We start from the raw sequence: 19,110 nt of genomic DNA on the forward strand, positions 1-19,110 counted from the left end.
GAAATGTTAAAACTGAATATCTGAACAGCAGAATCATACATGTCATCTCTTTGATCTCTCAAACTAATGTAGTAACAGTTTTATTTAAAAGCACCCAGTCCGGAAACATAGTTTCTTCTTTTTCTCATGTGTGTTCTACACTAAATATTTTGATTTCTCCAGTCTGATGTAAAACAAGTATTTTTCTATTGAATCCTTACATTTCATTATTAATTGTACCCTTTATCAAGGGTACATGTACTTAAGTTCCTAAAATCTCAAATAAACGTATTAAATTAACATACCATATTCCTGTGTCGATTTTGATTTGCAGGTGGGGTGACATTCTGCTATCGTAGTCTGTCTTACTTTTGCGGGAAGCCTCATCTTGCCATCTTACTTTCCTCTTCCCGGTTGAGCTCATGCTTTTTCACAGTTGAGTTCCGCTATTAAAGATTTGCGGGCCTCTCTTCCTGTCGTGTTCTTCCCAGTCGGTCAAAATCTAGACCACATCTTGCAAATTCCTCTGAAGAACCCAACAAGAAGTTGGAGCCTGTGTCGCAAAGTACAAAACAAAAGCACCATATAAAATATAATCATGTCTTCGGTATTTCTTAAAAGCAAAATGCACATAAGAATTGTGGGACAGTGAAGCAGTTTAAATGAGGCTGATGGCAATGCGCAAATGTATTTCTAAAATGTAATTTGGTTTTCTTTTCCCATTTTAAAGGAGTTTACAGATTTTCGTAAAGAGAGGGGAAACATGCTTCTCTCTCGCAAGAACCAGCTTCTTTTGGAATTCAGCTTCTGGAATGAACCAGTACCTAGGGAAGGACCGAATATTTATGAACTGAGATCATATCAACTGCGAGTAAGTGTGACAGACATAGAACACTTTCCTTAAATAGCTGTGTAGAACCATGTTATGAAAGTGTTTCTTGATGCCATGCAAGAATACAACTATACAATTCTATGCTAAGGTATCATATCACTTGATAGCCTGCCTAGGGTTCAACAGGTTGCAGCTCTGGTGAAAATATTCCTGCAGCTCTGGTGAAAATATTCACTACCCTCCTCTCATTCTAAAGTAGTTGGCCAAGCCTCTTCTACCTTGAGAGCATCACTTGAGCCCAGTCGAGCCACCGTACTTCGAGTGGCAGTTGCACAGAATGGTATCTTTTGTCACTGCCTTGTTTTCATTGACCAAAAAACAATATTCCATTCAGATGTCTTTGCTCATAGCCAGTGCATACACTCAGCCTTGCACATGTCACAACGGCTCGTACATGTGGAACACTAATGTCTTCCTGATGGACCCCCGATCACAATGGAGGGGCATATTGAACACACATTGGCAAAGTCAACAATCTAGATGGAGTGTGTGAAAAGCTCTTAGTTTAGTTGCCACAGGAGAGCAGCTAGCAGTGTGAAGCATCTGCCAGGACTGGAGAAGCTGCTTCTGCTGCTGACAGATTACGCTGCCTGCACAAGGATCTACTTTGCCATATCACCAAATCCATAATATAAAGTCAGTGGCACAGAGCAATCTGTCATAGAACGCAATTGCCCGTTGTTGATCACATAAGAACTAGAACTCGCAACAGGCTGTAAAAGTTGTCTGTCCCCAGATGCTAAAAAAGCATGAGTTACAGGCGGCCTTTCCAATTAAATGTCGTTCTGTCTCATTTTAAAATGGTCAGTGAATCGCTTTGCGTTATAAAAAACCTCTTGAGCCTGCTCTATATAAAAATAACATGAAATCACAAAACGGTTAGTTCACATGGTAGGGGCTGTTCTGGGTCCTGCAGAACCATGATAAGCCCAAAAAAGCGTGATGAAATATTTTCAGGGGGTGTGGCCCGGGCGGCAGAGATGTCGGTCGACCTCTAGTACTGCTCCTGTCGCCCAAGGCAGATCTTTTGACATCATGCCTGACAACAACATCCTTCCTGCTTCGGAGGTCTCCTCACAAGGCTCTGGGTGTTAGAAGAACCGTTCCTTGACTCGATTTAGTACCGTTGAGCTGCTACCGCAGCAGAGTTAAGGCCTACTGCAGTGCAGGGCCTCTGCCGGGACCACGCTCTCTTCCGAGACTGCTGAGCTGGGTGAAAATGGCCAGCTGGACTAAGGTGCTCTGGGCGGCGGGCCCCGACGTAGAACGCTTCTCCACTTGCCTGAAATTGCCAACGGGACCGGGTGGTGGCAGGTAGCGGTCAGTGCTGGACTTCGCTTGCCACACGGTGTAGAGCTGCCCTGTGAATTTGAGCCTTGCTGGGAGGTGGGCCCAAGTAGGCTCTCCATTGATCGTGGAGACTGAGAGGCGCCCTTCCTTCGTTGATGGTAACGGAGGAGCAGGACTGACTACCTCGACATTCCACTGCGGCTGCATTGGAGAGCTGCTACGGTGCAGCGGGGGCTGCTCAGAATTGCAGGTAGGAGTGGCGCATCGGCTGCCTGGACGATGAGCCGGGTCCTCCCTTCTCTCTGGCACCTCCCGTCTTGGACTAGGCTGAGAATGGGGTTGCAGGCCCAGCAGGTTTTCTGGACCTGCTATCTAAGGCCCAGGTGGCTGGTGGCCCTTGTGCTCTCTCTTGAGCCACCCGGGCCTTACTAGGAGGTGGGGAAAGGTGTTGCCGCAAACCCCATCCCCAATGAAGATGCACCAATATACGGTCCCGCCGATCGCCCTCCTTGAGCATGCAGAGGGTTCGACTGACGAGAGATGCCTGATTCAGGGCGGAAGAAAACTGCGGATTTTGATGTGGATGTGATACTCAAGGCCATGCAGGACTCTCTGGACGCTGTAGATTCTAAAGCAGATGACCTACAAGTGGATCTCTCCTATTGCAGCAGGACGTGTGCAATTTTGTGGACAGGACCAAGGAGGTCGAACACTGCGTCTCCTTGGCTGAGGACGAAATTGCATCTCTCAAGAGCCAAATGTCCAAGCTGAACGCCTCTGTGTCGTCCTTGCCGGAGAAAGCGGAGGACGCCGAGAATAGGTCTTGAAGTAATAATCTTAGACTCATTGGCCTGCCTAAATCCGTGCAACTGATGGGCCTAGCTAGTGTGCTGGAGGACTGGCTCAAACTGTGAATGCCTGAAAATAAACTGTCCTTCTCTGCGGAGGTGGGCTTGGGCTCCTTGTCTCAGCTGTCTGGTCTGCCTTGACCTGGATGTTTCCTATTGAGTTACAATGCTGTTGACGTTATGGGAGACGGACTAGGAGTGTCTACCGAGGGTGATGGGGGTGTGCTGGCTTACCTTCCTCTTCCGCTGTGGATCTTGGCTGGTATGGCTGTCCTTCTGCTCTGGGTATTGTTTTTGTGGGACACTGGAAGCCAAGTTCATTTTTTTACGAGGTATCATTTTTTGTCAGGCACTGTACCCTGTTATATGGGTACCTATGGACCACAGTGGTTCATAACCCCCACCCCCTCCCACAGTTAGCGGTGTGTGGAGGGAGGATGTTGGGGGAGGGTAGTTTTGCGGGGCTTTTGAGCCTAATTTATCTCTGTTTTGTCTTGCCAATGTTATTCCCTTCTAGTTTAACAGTGGCAACTAGGCTCTGAACAATGTTTCGACAGCAAAGGATCAGCAATCGAGGTTACTGGGGTCTCTTGTCTAATCTTGTTGGGTGGGGACCCTACTTGTTTTTTTCTGCTGCGCCATGGCCCCTCTTCAGAAAACAGTACTCTCCTGGAATGTGAATGGCCTCCTGGATCACATTAAGCGGTCTGCTGTGTTACAATATATTAAACGCCACAGGCCAGCAGTCATTCTCCTGCAGGAGACCCATTTATTAGGTACGAATTGCCCATTCCTGGGCTGGTTAGGCTACGAAAGGGTCTACCACTTAGGTTTTACACATGGAGAGGAGTCGCTATATTACTACACAAATCCATTCCATGGCAGTTACAGCACACTGCACGGACACTTAGGGTGGCTACATGGGTATTGGGGGCCGGTTGGAAGCGAAGCACATTAATTTTATATCCTCTTATATCCCACCGCCCTTACTGCAGCCTTCCCTGCAGTCGCTGAAATCCTTTGTTGACTGACACTCTCTCAGGGTGTTACAATGATGGAAGGAGACTTTGATTTGCTTCCGGACCCGGTCCTGGATGCCTCTTCCTCCCCATACCCAGCCAGGCATTCCTGAGCAGTCTGCTTGTCCTCGTGGGAAGACTCGCTAGGCCTTTGCGATGCCTGGTGCTCCTGGCATCCCACTCATCGGGCTTGCATCGACCGATCTGCAGTGCATGTGGCAGAATCTCGCATAGACCTCATGTGGTTGCCGGCCGCGGATCTCCTCTCTGTATCTCTCAGATTACGCGCTGCAGTTGCTTTCGTGGGTAACTCCACCTGCTGTCTTGCGACCGGCCTGGAGATTCAATGCATGGTACTTTCAGAGTCTTACATGTGAGACCTTAGTAGAGGTGAAATTGCGTCAGTTCTTGGAGCCCAACGCAGGTTCGGTAGCATTGGCGGCGACACCATGGGCGGCTAGTAAGCCATTTTTAAGAGGCTAAATTAAAGGCCACTTTTGGCGGACCGAGGTGCGCTGTCTGGCATGCCTAACAGATTTGGAAACACGGATAGTATGGTTGGAGGTGGCTCTTCGCCACCGGGATACCGCGCAATCTGGCCCAGACTGAACTGCAGCAGGTTTCCTTGGAACAGGCCAGACAATGTTGGAGGGCCTACACACAGAGGGTGTCTGGACTCATCAGGTTGTCCCCAGGATGAGCTTCGGCAATTGCCCAGACCTTTGCTGATTTTTACTTGGGGTTATACTTGCGGTGTCTTCCGCCGCTAGGAGAGGTTGCCAATCTCCTTTTGGCATCCACTGCCGACTATACCCAGTGTCTTGGCCCAAGAATTGGACCAAGCCCTAACCCTTGAGGAAGTGAGTCCTGCGGTGTCTGGGTTGCAATTCGGGAAAACGGCTGACCCAGGCGGGTACCCTATTGAATACTACAAAAGATTCCGGGAGATCATATGTCCTCACCTTTTGAATCTTTATACAGCCGCCTTGGAGCAGGGGTCCTTTCCGCCAGAGTTGGACTGCGCCACCATAGTTGTCCTGCCCAAGGAACGTCTTCCTAGGGGCCAATGCTCCACTTCCCGCCTGATTTCATTGATCAACCCTGAAATTAAGATCCATGCCAAAGTTTTAGCTGAGTGGCTCGGTCAGGCCCTGCCCTGCCCTATCTTGTTCACCCGGATCAATGTGGATTGATGTCTGGCCGGTGCATGCGTCACTGTAGTAGGAGGGTCCATGTTGTGCTGTCCCGGGCATCGGAGCTCAATGGCAATCTGGCCCTGTTGTTGATTTTACGAAAGCTTTCGATACTGTGTCATGGGCCGTCATGGATGGAGTTCTTTGTCAGGCTCGCATGGGTGAGAGGTTCCGTCGTATGGTTTGTCTTCTCTACCACTCTCCGAAGGCTCAGGCCCAGGTGAATGGGGTTCGGTCTCCTGCATTTTCCATTGAGTGGGGCATGCACCAGTGCTGTCCATTGTATTGTCCTCTCTGCTTTTTGCGTTGGTGATGGAGCCTCTGACGCGGCTGATATGCTTTCACATTCAGGTTTCTGGCTGGCAGTTGGGGGTTGGCCTTGAAAACTGGCTAGCATCATGCACGGATGACATGCTTCTGTTTTTAAGAGAGCATTGGCGTTCTGGGCCCCGCTGCCTGACACTTCTCTGATTTATACGGCGAGGCAACCGGGCTTCAGATTGATGAAGGCATATCCTGTTTAGTGGAGGTGAAGGGTGATGCTCTAGGGCGGGTCTGGTGTCTCAACATTCCTACCCAGCATAACGCTTTCAAATATCCAGGGGTGCATGTGTCTCCCATTCCGGATCTGGCCCGGGCCCCCATCTTTCAGGGACTTGATCGGCGGCTTGATCAAGAATTTGGCTGCTGGGCCATGTTGCCACTCAACCCTATGGGGCACACTGCCCTTCTCAAAATAGTGTGCCTCCTGTGCTATTTAAACGTGTTGGGTAATTATCCGTATTGCATTCCCCGGAAATGGTTTAATTCTATGACTGCTAAAATTACTAACTTTGGTAGGCTGGTGGCCGGCACAAGGTGGCATTTCAGTCACTGTGCAAATCTCCTTTTGACGGTGGCCTAGGTTTATCAGATCTATAGTTATACCTGTTGGCAGCACACATCATGCCAATTAACGACTGGCTCACCGGGGATGGGATGAACCGCATATCGGTTGGAAATATATTCACTGGGTATGGATGGCTTGCTTGATCTCCTCTATGGGGCACATAACCAGGTACATTGCACGCGATTATCCCTCACTTGTTGGAGGGCGGCTCTTGGCCTTATTGGTTGGGACCATTGCTTCACTGAGACGACTCCTTTGTGGGAAGGAACATAGCTTGGTCAACTTTTGATGCTGGAAGGTTTTCTGCCATAGGATCGCATACCTGGGGGATGTCTACAAGGGTGACCATTACTCGCTGTCTAATTTGCAGTTCTTTCGGTACCTCCAATTACGCCATGCCTTGCTAGCTCACAAACTCCTGAGTGAGTCCCTGCCAGAATACAATCTGCTGGATGTGAAACTTTTCTTGTGGCGGCTAGTTAAGGGGGCCACTTCTGTAGTAATCCATCCCCGGATGGTCTTGGGAAGGTCAAGCAGATGTGGCATCCTGGGTGGGAGAACTGGATCGCGATGACTGGAGAGAGGCTTGCATGGCACCAAGGGAGCTGGCGATCTCGGTGCAGCTGCGCATGGTACAGTTCACTACCTGCACGTGTCGTACATCAGCCCGAGGCACTTACAACATGTACACTTCAATGCACGAGCGGCGTTTGTGCTTCCCACGGCAGACTTTTTCCATATTGCCTGGGAGTCCTTGGTACTGAAGCCTTTTTGGGAGGGGCTGGGTCGAATATTATCCACTGTCCTAGACCACCCTCCTGGAGTTGACGCCCCATGTTGCTTTACTAGGGCTTATTGAGGAGGTAAGGTGCCCTAGGGCTGAGTACTCCTTTCTGGGGACAGCTTGCTTAGTTGCTAAGCGAGACGCGGCCCGGGTCAGGAACCAAGTTATGTCACCGAATGTTAGAGGTTGGCACGCAGGGGTGGATTGGTGCGCGCAGCAAGAGAAGCTAATTTTTTAGGCAAATGGCTGTCCGAAGAAACATGAATGTAATGGGGGAAATGGTGTAATTATTATGGTTTATTGATATGATAATGCACTGTTGTATACTATTGATATCTGAGATTGCTGTCATGCTGTGCGTGTACACTGATCAACTCTTGTACTGTGGTATGCCATGTTTTTCCCGCAAAACCTTTGATAAAATTGGTCATAATATGTATTTTCTGGACCTGCGGCCCAAGTCCAGTAATGCGTTTGCAACATGTTTCTTCGTGTTGTGGGCGCTATTCACATCATGCAGTCCTGTGCGACTCCTGGGAACCAGACCAATCAAAATTCTTTTTGGGTGGTTTTTTCCTGCAGGACTACAAATGGCAACAGATATCTATAGATTGTTCTCTTCATTTCTCTAAAATAGCTGAACAGATTTACACCAAATCTCAAAAGCATGGTTTCTAGATAGATCTGTAGCTCCCTGCCAAATTTGGTGTAATACTGTTCAGCCATTTTTGCTCTATGGTTAGCTAGTTTTTCCTATGAAGTTGCATATGGAGAAAAAAAGCAACCTAGAATTTAAAGTGCGGAGATGAAATGAGAAAATAGACGGAAAGCAAATACTAGAGAAAGGCGGACTTGTCTCATACACTCCAGTATGTTAATTGGCCCATACTGTGTGAATCATCATTACAGTTCTAAATCTACAATGCAGTCACAAACTCCAACTGCCCTGAAGATATTGGGCTGTTCCCATACTCTGGGTTTACCTCCCAATCTCCCAGAAGATGGTCTTAAAAATTAAACAGGCTTCCACTTTGCTTACATTTTAAAAGTACTTTAAAAACAGAAGGTAGGGAGAGCTATTTAATATTAACTGATAGGCTCAGGGACTGTACGTGGAGCAACAGGTTGGCTCTGCCTCTACCTTAGACCTACAGTTGGTTAAAAAATGAAGGCCCTTTCTGGGCAAAGAACCACCGTCACAAATGTGACCACTGCAGCTGCTCCATAGTGACTGTTCTAGCTGCATCAAAGCTGCTGTTCAAGACTGAAAAGTGAATGCTTTAATATACAGCGCTACCAAAGAACTAGAGTACTGATACTGAAAGCCTGATGTACCCTCACTGGCCTCCCTGGGACTGACCGAAACGGCATTAAATACATTTACTTTAGGCTGCATGTGCAAGTGAACACAGTGCTTGCTTGGGCTGTTAGCAGTTGCAGAAGCAGGCGAAGTCCCAAAAGCAATCTGTGTTCTTAAAGTGTTTGAAACTTGTTTTAGACTTGTAGACATAGTAAACATTTACGGTATTTTGATGTAACCTACCCTCTGTACTCATATTCTCCCTTCTTGCAACAGGAATGCATTGGAAAAGGTTGCGAGCAGAGAGGAAAGGGAGATAGAGCTTGAGCAATTGGACGCAAGAGGGAGGTGGGCACACAGAAGGAGCCGACATACAGGGGGAAAAGAGGGGTGGAAGAGAGCAACAAGATACAGATGCACAAGGAGAAATAGGAGGAGCCTTATTTTCTTGTGAAAAAATAGGGAAACACGTAATCGAAAAATAGTTTCCTGATGTAAGCAATGATAGAACTCCACAAATCAAAATACCATGTTTGGACCTGGGCACAGGTAAACTAGAAGCCTACTTTAGGTATCTAATAAGGAACTGGTAACAATAGATGTACCAGATAGTAAAACAGTATGTAGCGATACCTAAAAGTTGATGCCCAGGTATGATGGTTGGATATTTTCTTTTTCTTTTAGCCTGGAACTATGATTGAATGGGGCAACAACTGGTAAGTTTGTGGCGTTGCATTCACACCTTTAAGAAATGTAGTTGATTTACTTTTATTGGAAATGTATTCATCTCTTTGATCCCTGTGCAATAGCAAAGCTTATGTGGGAGAACACAAATTGTATGTTCAGGTTTTTGGTTGCGGAGAGTTGTCGTTAAATTACAAATGCAAGCTACATTAATAATAGGGTATGATATGTGCACAACAATTTGCATATCTCGGTGTTCCTTTTATTTAAAACATTTTTTGGGGAAAAATGTAAGCATTTTTAGAAGCTATTTAAATAGTTTGCATATAAAGTTTAATGAAGTCAAACTCGAGAGACTGACTTTTAATTAATTTTTTTAATCTTTTGTGCATTTTTATTCACTTTCTCTTTAAGGACTGGAATGATAACATTGTTTGGAAATAACGCTGGTCAAACGCGTATACATTGCATTTTATATTTTATTACATATAAAGGCAGTTACAAAAAGGTACATTTCTAATGTGAAGCAAAAATTTAAATCCTCCAGCTAGCTGAATCTACACTGCTTTAATCTAAAAAAAAAAAAGAAAATTGAAGAATTGGGAAAATTTCTGAAATAATGTAATTCAAAACACCAAAGTGTAGTTTAATTTTCAAATTAATATGCAATGTGTTCTATCAGCCAGATTTCAATCTGGCTCGCACAGAGTTGAACCCAATGTTGGTGTATTGATTTTTCCATTAAAGCCGTTACTGATATTGATTCTAAAGGATGATTATTTGCATGCAGTAGAATGATAATTATGTGGGTTAGCAAAACAAGCAATTACAATCTTTATGAATATTTTGCCATCATAAATATTTGCAATTTATTAATTCAGGCATTCAGTGGTATAAATGGCACAATGGCCTAAGGGCTTGCACTAATCAGCTAAAGCATGGACTGTGAATAACCGTGCTTTTGGCTGCCAAACCGTTTCAGTGTCTGCTCAGTTATTCATAATATGATTTAGAGAACAGTGGTTCCCTCATTGAAAGCCTCAAGCCTGAGCTTCCCTGTGTAACAAACAACATGCACATATCTCGTATTGATAGGATTTACTGTCCTTAAAAGGAATGAAACAAATTCAGCCAAATATATAATATACGGGTGCTCCCGTGAGTGGTGCAGTGAAAGTGACATAAGTGAAGAGTTGTGCGCTAAAAATGTGAACAAAGAAAGTATAAATACTGTAAATACATTTCACAATGCAACTTCCAATTTTGTCTTAGAGGTAGAGTACAGTTCAAGCGAATATCAATAAATGGCAGTCTACAAATAAAAAATGTTTTAAACGTTTTGACCCCTATCCCTTATTTGGTAAGATTCTTCACCTGGATTGATTAGCAAAACCTCCCAAAAATTATTTCAGAAATTAGAGAAGCTCATGAGGTCCAGCTCATGGCAGTGCACAATAAATTAACTGCTGATGGGCCTCTTGCACTTACAAAAGAGTTCTGGAGGTGTCGGGAGTAGGGGGAGGGGGAGAATAAATCACCCGGTCTGTAGTCCATAAACAATATGTTGTTCTTCAGAAAAAAAGAATAATTAGTGGTAAGACTGTGTGGCAATATATCAGGACCAAATGACCTTAGAGCATGCAAATGTCAACGAATCCACCAGAATAGAGCCAAACCCTACTAAACAATGGACCTCCGTATGTTTTTCTGTAGAACATTATGCGGATTATGGACTATGGACTGGTGGTTTATACCCCTGAGTCCCCCACAATTATTTTGGTAACTACAACATGCACATCAGCTGGATATTTATTGGGCAATCTAAGGTTAGCTGGGCCTCATGAGTTTCTCTATTTTCCAAAAATAATTTTTGGGAGGTGTTTCCAAACAGTCCTGATGAAGATGCCTCCCAAATAACTAGCAGGAGTCGAAACGTCAACGTTTTTTGACTTGTAAAGTGACATTTATTGATATTTGCCTCAATTGTACTCTAATTCAGAGACAAAATGTGAAATACCATTGCAAATGTATCTGAAGTGTTTTTAATTTGTTCACATTTTTAGGGTACATCTATTCACATGTCACTTTCTCTGCACCATTCACTGGAGCACTTGTATAGTCTATATTTGTCTGGATTTATTTTATTCTTTTGATCACCGTCAATTCTGTTAATATCAGATGTGCGTGCATGTTGTTTGTTACACCAGGAAAGCCCAGGCTTTAGGCTTTCTTTGAGGGAATCCATGTTCTCTAAACACTATTGATCACCCAGATTTACTGGGTTACCGAGTTTCCCAATATTTGGAGCCAATTCATAATACCACTGTTCCTTGTTTGTTGCTTAAAAGTAACTTCTTTTCTGCATTCCTTCGCTGACGTCTTGTGATAGACTGATGTGTCTTAAGACTGTGTGCTCTGATCATGAAAGAACAATTTTGCACTCTGTTCTATGGCAGGGTCGTATTTCCTTTAGACCATCAAAAATATCACTTTTCTTACTATTCCTGCAGGCCTATCTACAATTTTCTACAAAACATCTTAATACTTGATAGCTGCTCAAAATTTGTAGTTTTGTTTGAATCCGATCACACACTCCTTTTGTCAAATGATAAACTAAATGTGACCCAGAAAATGATGTTTTGTGAACTCTTAAATATCTTCTTTTCTTCTTTCAGGGCTCGAGCTATTGGCTATCGGCAAGACAATAATGAAGCAGTTGCTGGCTTTTTTTCGCAGATTGGCCAGTTATATATGGTTCATCATCTCTGGGGTACACAATTCATTTTGTTCAGAATATTTTTATTTCTCTTTCCACATTCTTCACTATTTATTTACATAATTTATTCAGAAAGTTTCTTTGTCATGACCTCCAAGGTTTGCCTCACACCGCCTAATATCTTAAAGAATTTTGGATGGTATTATCTTTTTTCCTATTTGGTATTAATGAGTGAGTGCGAAGGACAGACTACTGGAGAGAGAATGTAGTACTGCAGGTTTTTCGTAGTAAGAGTGCGACAGTATACTAATATATTTTAGAACCATTGCATCCAGTTATTTGTCTCAGTACTACCTTTGCTTTGGTTCCTGGCTTTTTTACTCCAAGTCATACTTAATGGGTTGAACAGATCACTTTGTGTATCGTGTTGGTCTGCCATCCCTGCATGCTCTTGTATACTATTTCCTCTTGCAGTTGGTATTGTAAGGTGTGTAGCATATTGAGTTTGAATTGCGCTGATATAGGGGAACAGCGTTATTTGAGCTACTGTCTTGTCAGTGTGTTATTTAAGTGTCTTCACTTTGAGTTGATCCTCTTTTGATCTGTTTTCCCCATAGCATATCCAGACCTTCAAAGTAGAGATGATACACGAAATGCTGCATGGCAGAAGGATGGCTGGGATGAGTGTGTTTACTATACAGGTAAAATGTTCTTCTGTTTATTTATCTATATGCATGGCTCGTGAGCAGGTATTTGTACTGTACCTTCGAAGCCATGGTTATACAACAATATAACCTCTTGCAAACACATCTGCCCTGCAGAGTGTACTTTACTTTGCCTCTTGTATTATCTAATATGTGTTCATATTTAAGAGACCTGAGAAGAGTACTTTCATTTTACAACTAGACCATATGTATTTCTGTTAGCAATATAAATTGTTGGATAAGTCAAACAAAAAAAAAAACAAATGTAATCGAGACTCACCCCTCCCTGCCACTCATTTTGTCATCAGAAGGATGAGAGCTGCACCATACATCTTGATCCTGAAGTTGATCAATGTTGGAGCCTAATTTGTTTTGGCACAGCATGGGTTTCTAGGGCTGTCTGGCATTCTGAAACAGATCGAAGAGTTCATCAAGGCCATGCCCCAACTCTTCAGATCCTTGCCGAGTCCCTATCATGTGTCGCATGGAGCTAAGAGGCTCCCCATCTGGAATACATCCTCCGGTGCCATGGTCCACACCTTGGACTTCGACTCCATCGATACCGAAAGAAGAGGTGCCTATTGTACTATATGACTCTGAGTCTGTGCCAGTTTGACCTCGACAGAGCCCACGCCCGGCTGCTGAGGAACACCATGCTGAATGGTACCAAATTTCGATAAAAAACGGGGTAGAGCCAGTGTTTACTGTCTATTCGAGAGATAGGACTGGAACCATATCCGTGCCGTGCCCTCTATCCCAGTTTCCATGAGCCGCCTCAAAAGGGTCCCATGATTGACCGTATCGAATGCAGCAGACATGTCTAGTAGGATCAGTAAAGCCGACAGACCTTTGTCTGCTCGCATTCTAAGTTCGTCCAGGGCTCTTACTAATGCCGTCTCGGTACCATTACCTGGATGAAAGCTAAATTGTACATCTTCCAGCCTTTGATTAGTTTCTAAAAAGTGCGGGAGGGTTTTACTAACCAGGCGCTCTAGAATTTTCAGAGGGTGAGGTAGAAGAGAAATGGGTCTGTAATTGTTTGGGCACTGGGTGTCAAGTGTAGCTTTTTTTCAACAGGGGTGTCACAATTGCCTGTTTTCAGCATGCAGGGACGACCCCACTGTTCAGGGACTGGCAGCAAATTTGACGGAGCTGTGGGAAGAGCTCCTAACCAAGCTCCTTCCATACCTTGTGAGGGAGAAGATCCATAGGGGACCCTGAGGCTGTGCTTAGAGCGAGTCTATGAAATTCTTCCTCTTAGGGGGTTTCAAAGTGATCTAGAGTTGCCGACTTGTCCTCCCTTGCCCCTTCCTCCTTCGAACTCACTGGCGGCACCTTTGTCGCTCTGGTTTTGCTTTCACTCGTTTGCTTGATCTGCTGCAAGACAGAGACCATTGATTATTTTAGTAATTTTCTCCTCAAAAAAACTCGCTGGACCATTACATAGGTCTTGGGTCCCGATAATCTTGTGTTTTTATGCAGTCAGGCTTGGAGAGGTCAATTACTATTTTGAATAAGCTTCTGGCTTTGTTGGGTGCCTCTAAGATGAAGTTTGCTTAATACTCTGCTTTAGCGATTTCTCCTTTATAGTTACCCAATGTTACCTTCAGGGCTATTTTGTCAACTTCCTCGTAGAATTTTCTCAATTTTCTTTCTGCTTGTTTGCAACCCTTCCTTAGATTTTTTTTAATTCTCATTAAACCAAGGGGCTGACGGCTTCTGCTTATTCTTTAGTTTTTTCATCGGAATGATTGGATCGAGAATGTTGGTAACCTGATTACAAAATTTCGAATAGTCCAGAGATTTACTTCCATCAAACTCGACTTTGTCAGTAAATACTGGAGAATGTTTTATCTTTAATAGTTTGTTCCACTCCCTGCCTTGACGATAGTTTCCTGTGACAAGGGAGTCATTGCTCTTTCTTAGGTTGAAAACTGTAAATGTGATGAGGAAGTGGTCAGTTCAGCTCAGAGGTAGAATTTCTTCCACTTTGGCCACGTTTTCCTCAGAAAAAATCAAATCTAGAATGTGGCCACCATGGTGTGTGGGTTCCTTCATCAGCTGCTGCAAATTAAAATTTTCGCAGCATTGAAGGTCTGTAAGCGCTGGGCATAAATTCCCACTATCCTATAGATAAAAATCCCCCAGAATAAACCGTTCTGGAGTGAGTGAGTGACATATTGTAAAGAATGTCAATAAATGCCTGTTGTTGAGGGCTAGCTGGGTCAGGGGGTCTATAGCATACTATGCCAGTGAACAGGTGGCCTTTGAGGTCCTTCAGGGAGAACCCCAGGAGCTCAATACCCTCGGCTTCATCAATGGTGGTCTGGGCGAAGTTCCAACTATCTTTGAAAGTTAGGCAGTGGCTTGTGTAGCACCTTATAGCCTGGTGGACATACCAGCCCCAGTTCGACATCTGAATTGGGGCGTGTCCATGTTTCTGTTAGAAACAAAGCATCCAGGTTGAGGGATTCTACCAGGATATATATCTCCTAGTGATGTTTTACTAGGGATCTAACAATTAATAGTCCACATTTGAGGCTGTCCACTTTTAGTATCCCCAGGGGTGTTTTCACCTGCGACGGATTAGTGTGAACGGGGGTCTCATCCCCTCGCTCACCTAACATCAGGATCTGTTCCCATGTGTCTTTGTGATGGGTACTGTCTGTAGAATCTGATCCCAAACCAACAGCATGGCTGGCACTGTGCGCGGCCGGGCTTTCCTTTGGCGAGCCAGCGGCGCGAATGGCATTGGGCTTAAGTAGGCAGCAGTAGCTAGACTGCTGACCGTCAAGCTCCACCCCGCCTTAGGGCCGGAAGTGTGGAACCTCAGATGCCACCAGCTCCCTCCACACAATCGGGAAAGACCAGTGATGGACCGTGGAGCGGTGCGGAAGGTGCCTGCCGGGGGGTACCAGATGCGCAAGGTGAGCGGTGCGGCGAATACAAAATCAAGTAGAATTTGAAACCAAGTGCAAAGTGCAGCAAATTACATGTTCATATAAAGTAGGCGCAGATTCGGAGGTTTTAAGAGTTAAAAACAGTTAATAAAAAAAAAAAGTGCAGCAAATTACACATTTGTGTTAAGTAGGCACAGAGTAGGAATTTTATGAGATAAACAGTTAAAACGCTATTTTTAGAAACCGTATTCAGAATGCAAGAGCCTTACTCCTGCGTGCATCCTCATAAATTAATGGGGAGGGTGCCCTTTCAGTACTGTTTTCAGTACTGCCCCAAGTGCCACTCAAAGTACCTGTGGTCGGATCACCATGAAGTTTATAACCTCTGTCCCCAGACCACGACACCGCCTTTTGTGAAGTTTGCCTCACCTTCCTGTGGGAGAAGTGTTCAGTGCACCAGAAGATGCATCAGCAGTCCTCCGCCGACATGCCTGACCCCTTCGCTGAACAAGACCCCTTCAACACCAAGTAATGTGACGATGCTGGCTATTCAGGCATTCCATTGCACGAGCCGACGCTCAGCTTAGACACTATCTGCTCCAATGCCTACGACCCTGAGAAAGAAGCTGAACCAACCTCCAGGAAGAGCAACCCATGAATGAAGAAGTCGACCAGAGTAGTAATTGTGGTCTTCTCCGACACCCACTCCAAGCTTTCCTAGAGGCCTCATGCCAAGGTAGCACTGTTCCCAAGGGAGTCGAAGATCAAGGCCTGAGCACAAAACACAGCCTTCAGGCCCTCTGCAGTCTTCGGGCTCTGGTCAGCACTGAGCAAAGGCCTCGGATGTAAAGAAGGACGTGCCTAAGGGTGTTGAGCTTCAGTGCCACAGACTAGACTGGACTCAGTTTTAAGCTGTAAGTTCCATTGATGTGGCCCCCAAGTAATTGTTGATGCAGTGAACACCCTTGATGAGCCGCTCTGAGGATTCTGAACAGTTGATCTTCTAAAAGCTACAGGAGGATCTTGATGCGGGCAGAAGTGCCTCTTTATGCATCACCTTACTGAGAAGAGTTTTGCAAAAACCACCCCTTTCTCTTCTACTTTTGCGACTGGCTAATCAAGAGCACAGGCAAGCAACAATATCTAGCTCACACCCTAGCAGCAATCTATCTGCTTCATGGCCTCGGATTCACTATATATGCCACTACGTCTTGCATACCAACCCTGATTGTCCAGCGCTTATTGGGGTCTGTTCTCGTTGCAGTCACAGGCAAAACCTACCCTAGCCAGCAGAGGGTGTTGGCACTCCAGCAGTTCTTACTCTTTTTATTTTATTTTATTTTTTTAACCCAATCTTCAAATCTCAATCAGAACTCTCATGTGACTCCTAAGGAAGATGGCCCCCTACATCATCATAGTACCCCATGCCATTGCAACAATGCCTTTTGGCACAATAGTCTCAAACGAATATCACGGAGACGATCTAGTATTGGTGAACATCAGTGGCCATCAATCTCAGTAGTGCTGAAACCCCAACACTTGTGCAGGGCAGGACTTTCTCGGACCTCATCCCACAAGTCACCATTGCCACAATACGCTATTTTGCCTGCTTGTGGGGGTGCATCTTGAAGATGACGTTATATTTCGAAGGTTTTATATAGCGCGAACATGACCCTTGCGGGTATCTGAGCGCTTTACAAGAAAGGTAGTTGAACAAAAGAAACGTATTTCAAAGTAATGTCTTGCGTTAGAGGTAGTTGTTCTAAGAGTCAGATACAAAGATCAAGTGAATTTCGTCATGAGAAGAGATTTAACTTCTTTTTTGAAAGAGGCAGTTGAGGGATTCAGTCTGGTTTCTGGGGGTAATGCATTCCAGATCCTTGGGGCAATTCCAGAGAAGGCGCGGTTATATGTTTTCTTTTTGGCAAATCTTTGTGGCTTCAAAAGAAGGTTACTGGCGCTCCTGGAGGATCTGTTTCCACATGAGAGCTCAAGTTTCTGGGCCAGATACCTCGGGGTGTTATGATGTAGGGCTTTGTGCGTCATGCAGGCAATTTTTTATTGAATTCTTGCTTCGAAGGGACGCCAGTTGAGAGTTTTGAAGTGGGGGAAAATGTGGCAGTGTCTTTTGGAACCAGTGATGAGCCTGGCTGCTGAGTTGAGTGATGCTCTTAGAGGGGCAGTTGTAGATCTAGGGAGCCCACAGAGATGTGCACTACCATATTCTAGTCTAGGGATTACTAGTATTTGGACTGCCAGTTTAAAGTCGTTTGCTGGAAGGAAGGGTTTTAATTTTCTCAAGGTGTTCATCTGAAAGTTTGCTCCTTTTGCTGTGGCACTGATATGTTTTTGCATGGTTAGATTACTGTCCAGAGTTACTCCCAGCGATTTTGTTGAGGCAATTATAAGAGGTTGGCAGTTGAGCACTGTAAGTTGTTTAAGCCATTCTTGTATGATGGCTGATTGGTTAGGTGGAGCGATTAATAGGTATTCAGTTTTGAGGGTGTTGAGTTTGAGGTGGCTTTCCGTCAGCCATGACTAAGTTTTTTGTAATATTACATTGAGAGATTTGATGTCCTCCGGAGAGTTTATCTTTAAATATAGTTGTGTGTCATTTGCGTACATGTGAAAGTGGATATTTGATGAGGATAGCAGTGAGCGGCTCCATGAATAGGTTGAATAATGTAGGTGAGAGGGAAGAGCCTTGCTGGACTCCTAATGTGACTGGGATGGCGATGAACAAGGATTGATTGACCTTAAAACTTTGGGATCTATTTAGGAGGAAAGAGGTAAACCAAGTTAGTACTGACCCTGATAAGCCCATTCTATATTTCAAGAGATCTAGTAGGTTATCATGTTTGACGGTGTCAAAAGCCGAGGATAAGTCAAGCAGGATAAGTAGACAGGATTTGTTCTCGTCTAGGATTTTTAGTGCGTTGTATACTATGTAGGTCATAGCCGATTCAGTACTATGCCCTGCACGGAAGCCATATTGGAATTTATTGAGCAGGTTGAAATTGGTGATGTGGTTGTCCGACTGGATGAGTACACATTTTTCTAGGAGTTTTGCCAGAGTTGGGATTTGGAAATTGGTCGGTAGGTATTTAAGTCCGCGGGGTCCGCTGTCGTTTTTTTTTAGGATAGTAGATACTTGTCCTGATTTCAGAATTTCCAGAATAGTTCCTTGGAGTAGAGAGGAATTGATAATCTTTGTCCAAAGTGGCAGCAGCAACGGTATAAAGTCTATCTGAAAGAAACACGTTAGTTAGATTCCTCACCTTAGAATATCCCTAGGCGTCCGGCTGGATCCGGAAAGATTTTTGTAGCAATACCCCTTGCGCGTCGCTAGGCGTGGTCTGCGGCTCCGCGTCCGTCGTTGGCATCGTGCGCCAGAATGACGTCGTCGGAGTACTTAGACGCCGCCCTCGCGCGCTGACGTCAGTTCTTCTTTTTTCCGTGCCAGACAGCGCCGATCCGGGAAGAGCTTACCCCTTAGTCAATTTTTGACTAAACTTTTTTGACTCTTTTTGGTCTTCTGTCGACTCGACTCTGGTGCCGGTAGCATGCCTGGGTTTAAAGCCTGTGTCATCGACTGATGTCTGTGACGGACCACCATCACCGGTGCCTTTACTGCCTGGGAGTCGTGCCCCGATTGGCAGGCCTTGACCTCGAAGGCTTGGCGGGAGCGGTCCCGTAAGCTTCTTGAGCTTCGGCACTCGGCCGCTCACGGTCCCGGTCCAGTAGGAGGTCCAAGGACCGGTCGCGGATCCGCAGTCCCCATCATCGCTCGAAGTCTTCAGGTAAGTCGAAGCGCTCTAAGAAGTCCAAGAGGCGACACCGCTCTTTGGACTCCCCTCGCCGGTCGCGCGACTCGGCCGAGGGTCAGGGTGGTCCCGTCGGAGCCGCAGGTGC

At 45.2% G+C, this 19,110-nt stretch overlaps 1 protein-coding gene across 2 annotated transcripts in view; it reads left to right on the top strand.

Annotated features, from left to right (window-relative positions):
• NIPSNAP2 (nipsnap homolog 2) overlaps positions 1–19,110 on the top strand; it is a 115,938-nt gene that overhangs the window by 88,186 nt on the left and 8,642 nt on the right. For both annotated transcript variants that reach the window (XM_085649825.1, XM_085649826.1), the window contains exons 6-9: positions 710–850; positions 8,879–8,910; positions 11,554–11,648; positions 12,212–12,295. In XM_085649825.1, the coding sequence (XP_085505951.1) occupies positions 710–850; positions 8,879–8,910; positions 11,554–11,648; positions 12,212–12,295 (352 nt within the window). The remainder of the gene's footprint in view (positions 1–709; positions 851–8,878; positions 8,911–11,553; positions 11,649–12,211; positions 12,296–19,110) is intronic.

Source organism: Triturus cristatus, chromosome 3_2, assembly GCF_964204655.1.
Source record: "Triturus cristatus chromosome 3_2, aTriCri1.1, whole genome shotgun sequence".
Lineage (NCBI taxonomy): Eukaryota > Metazoa > Chordata > Amphibia > Caudata > Salamandridae > Triturus > Triturus cristatus.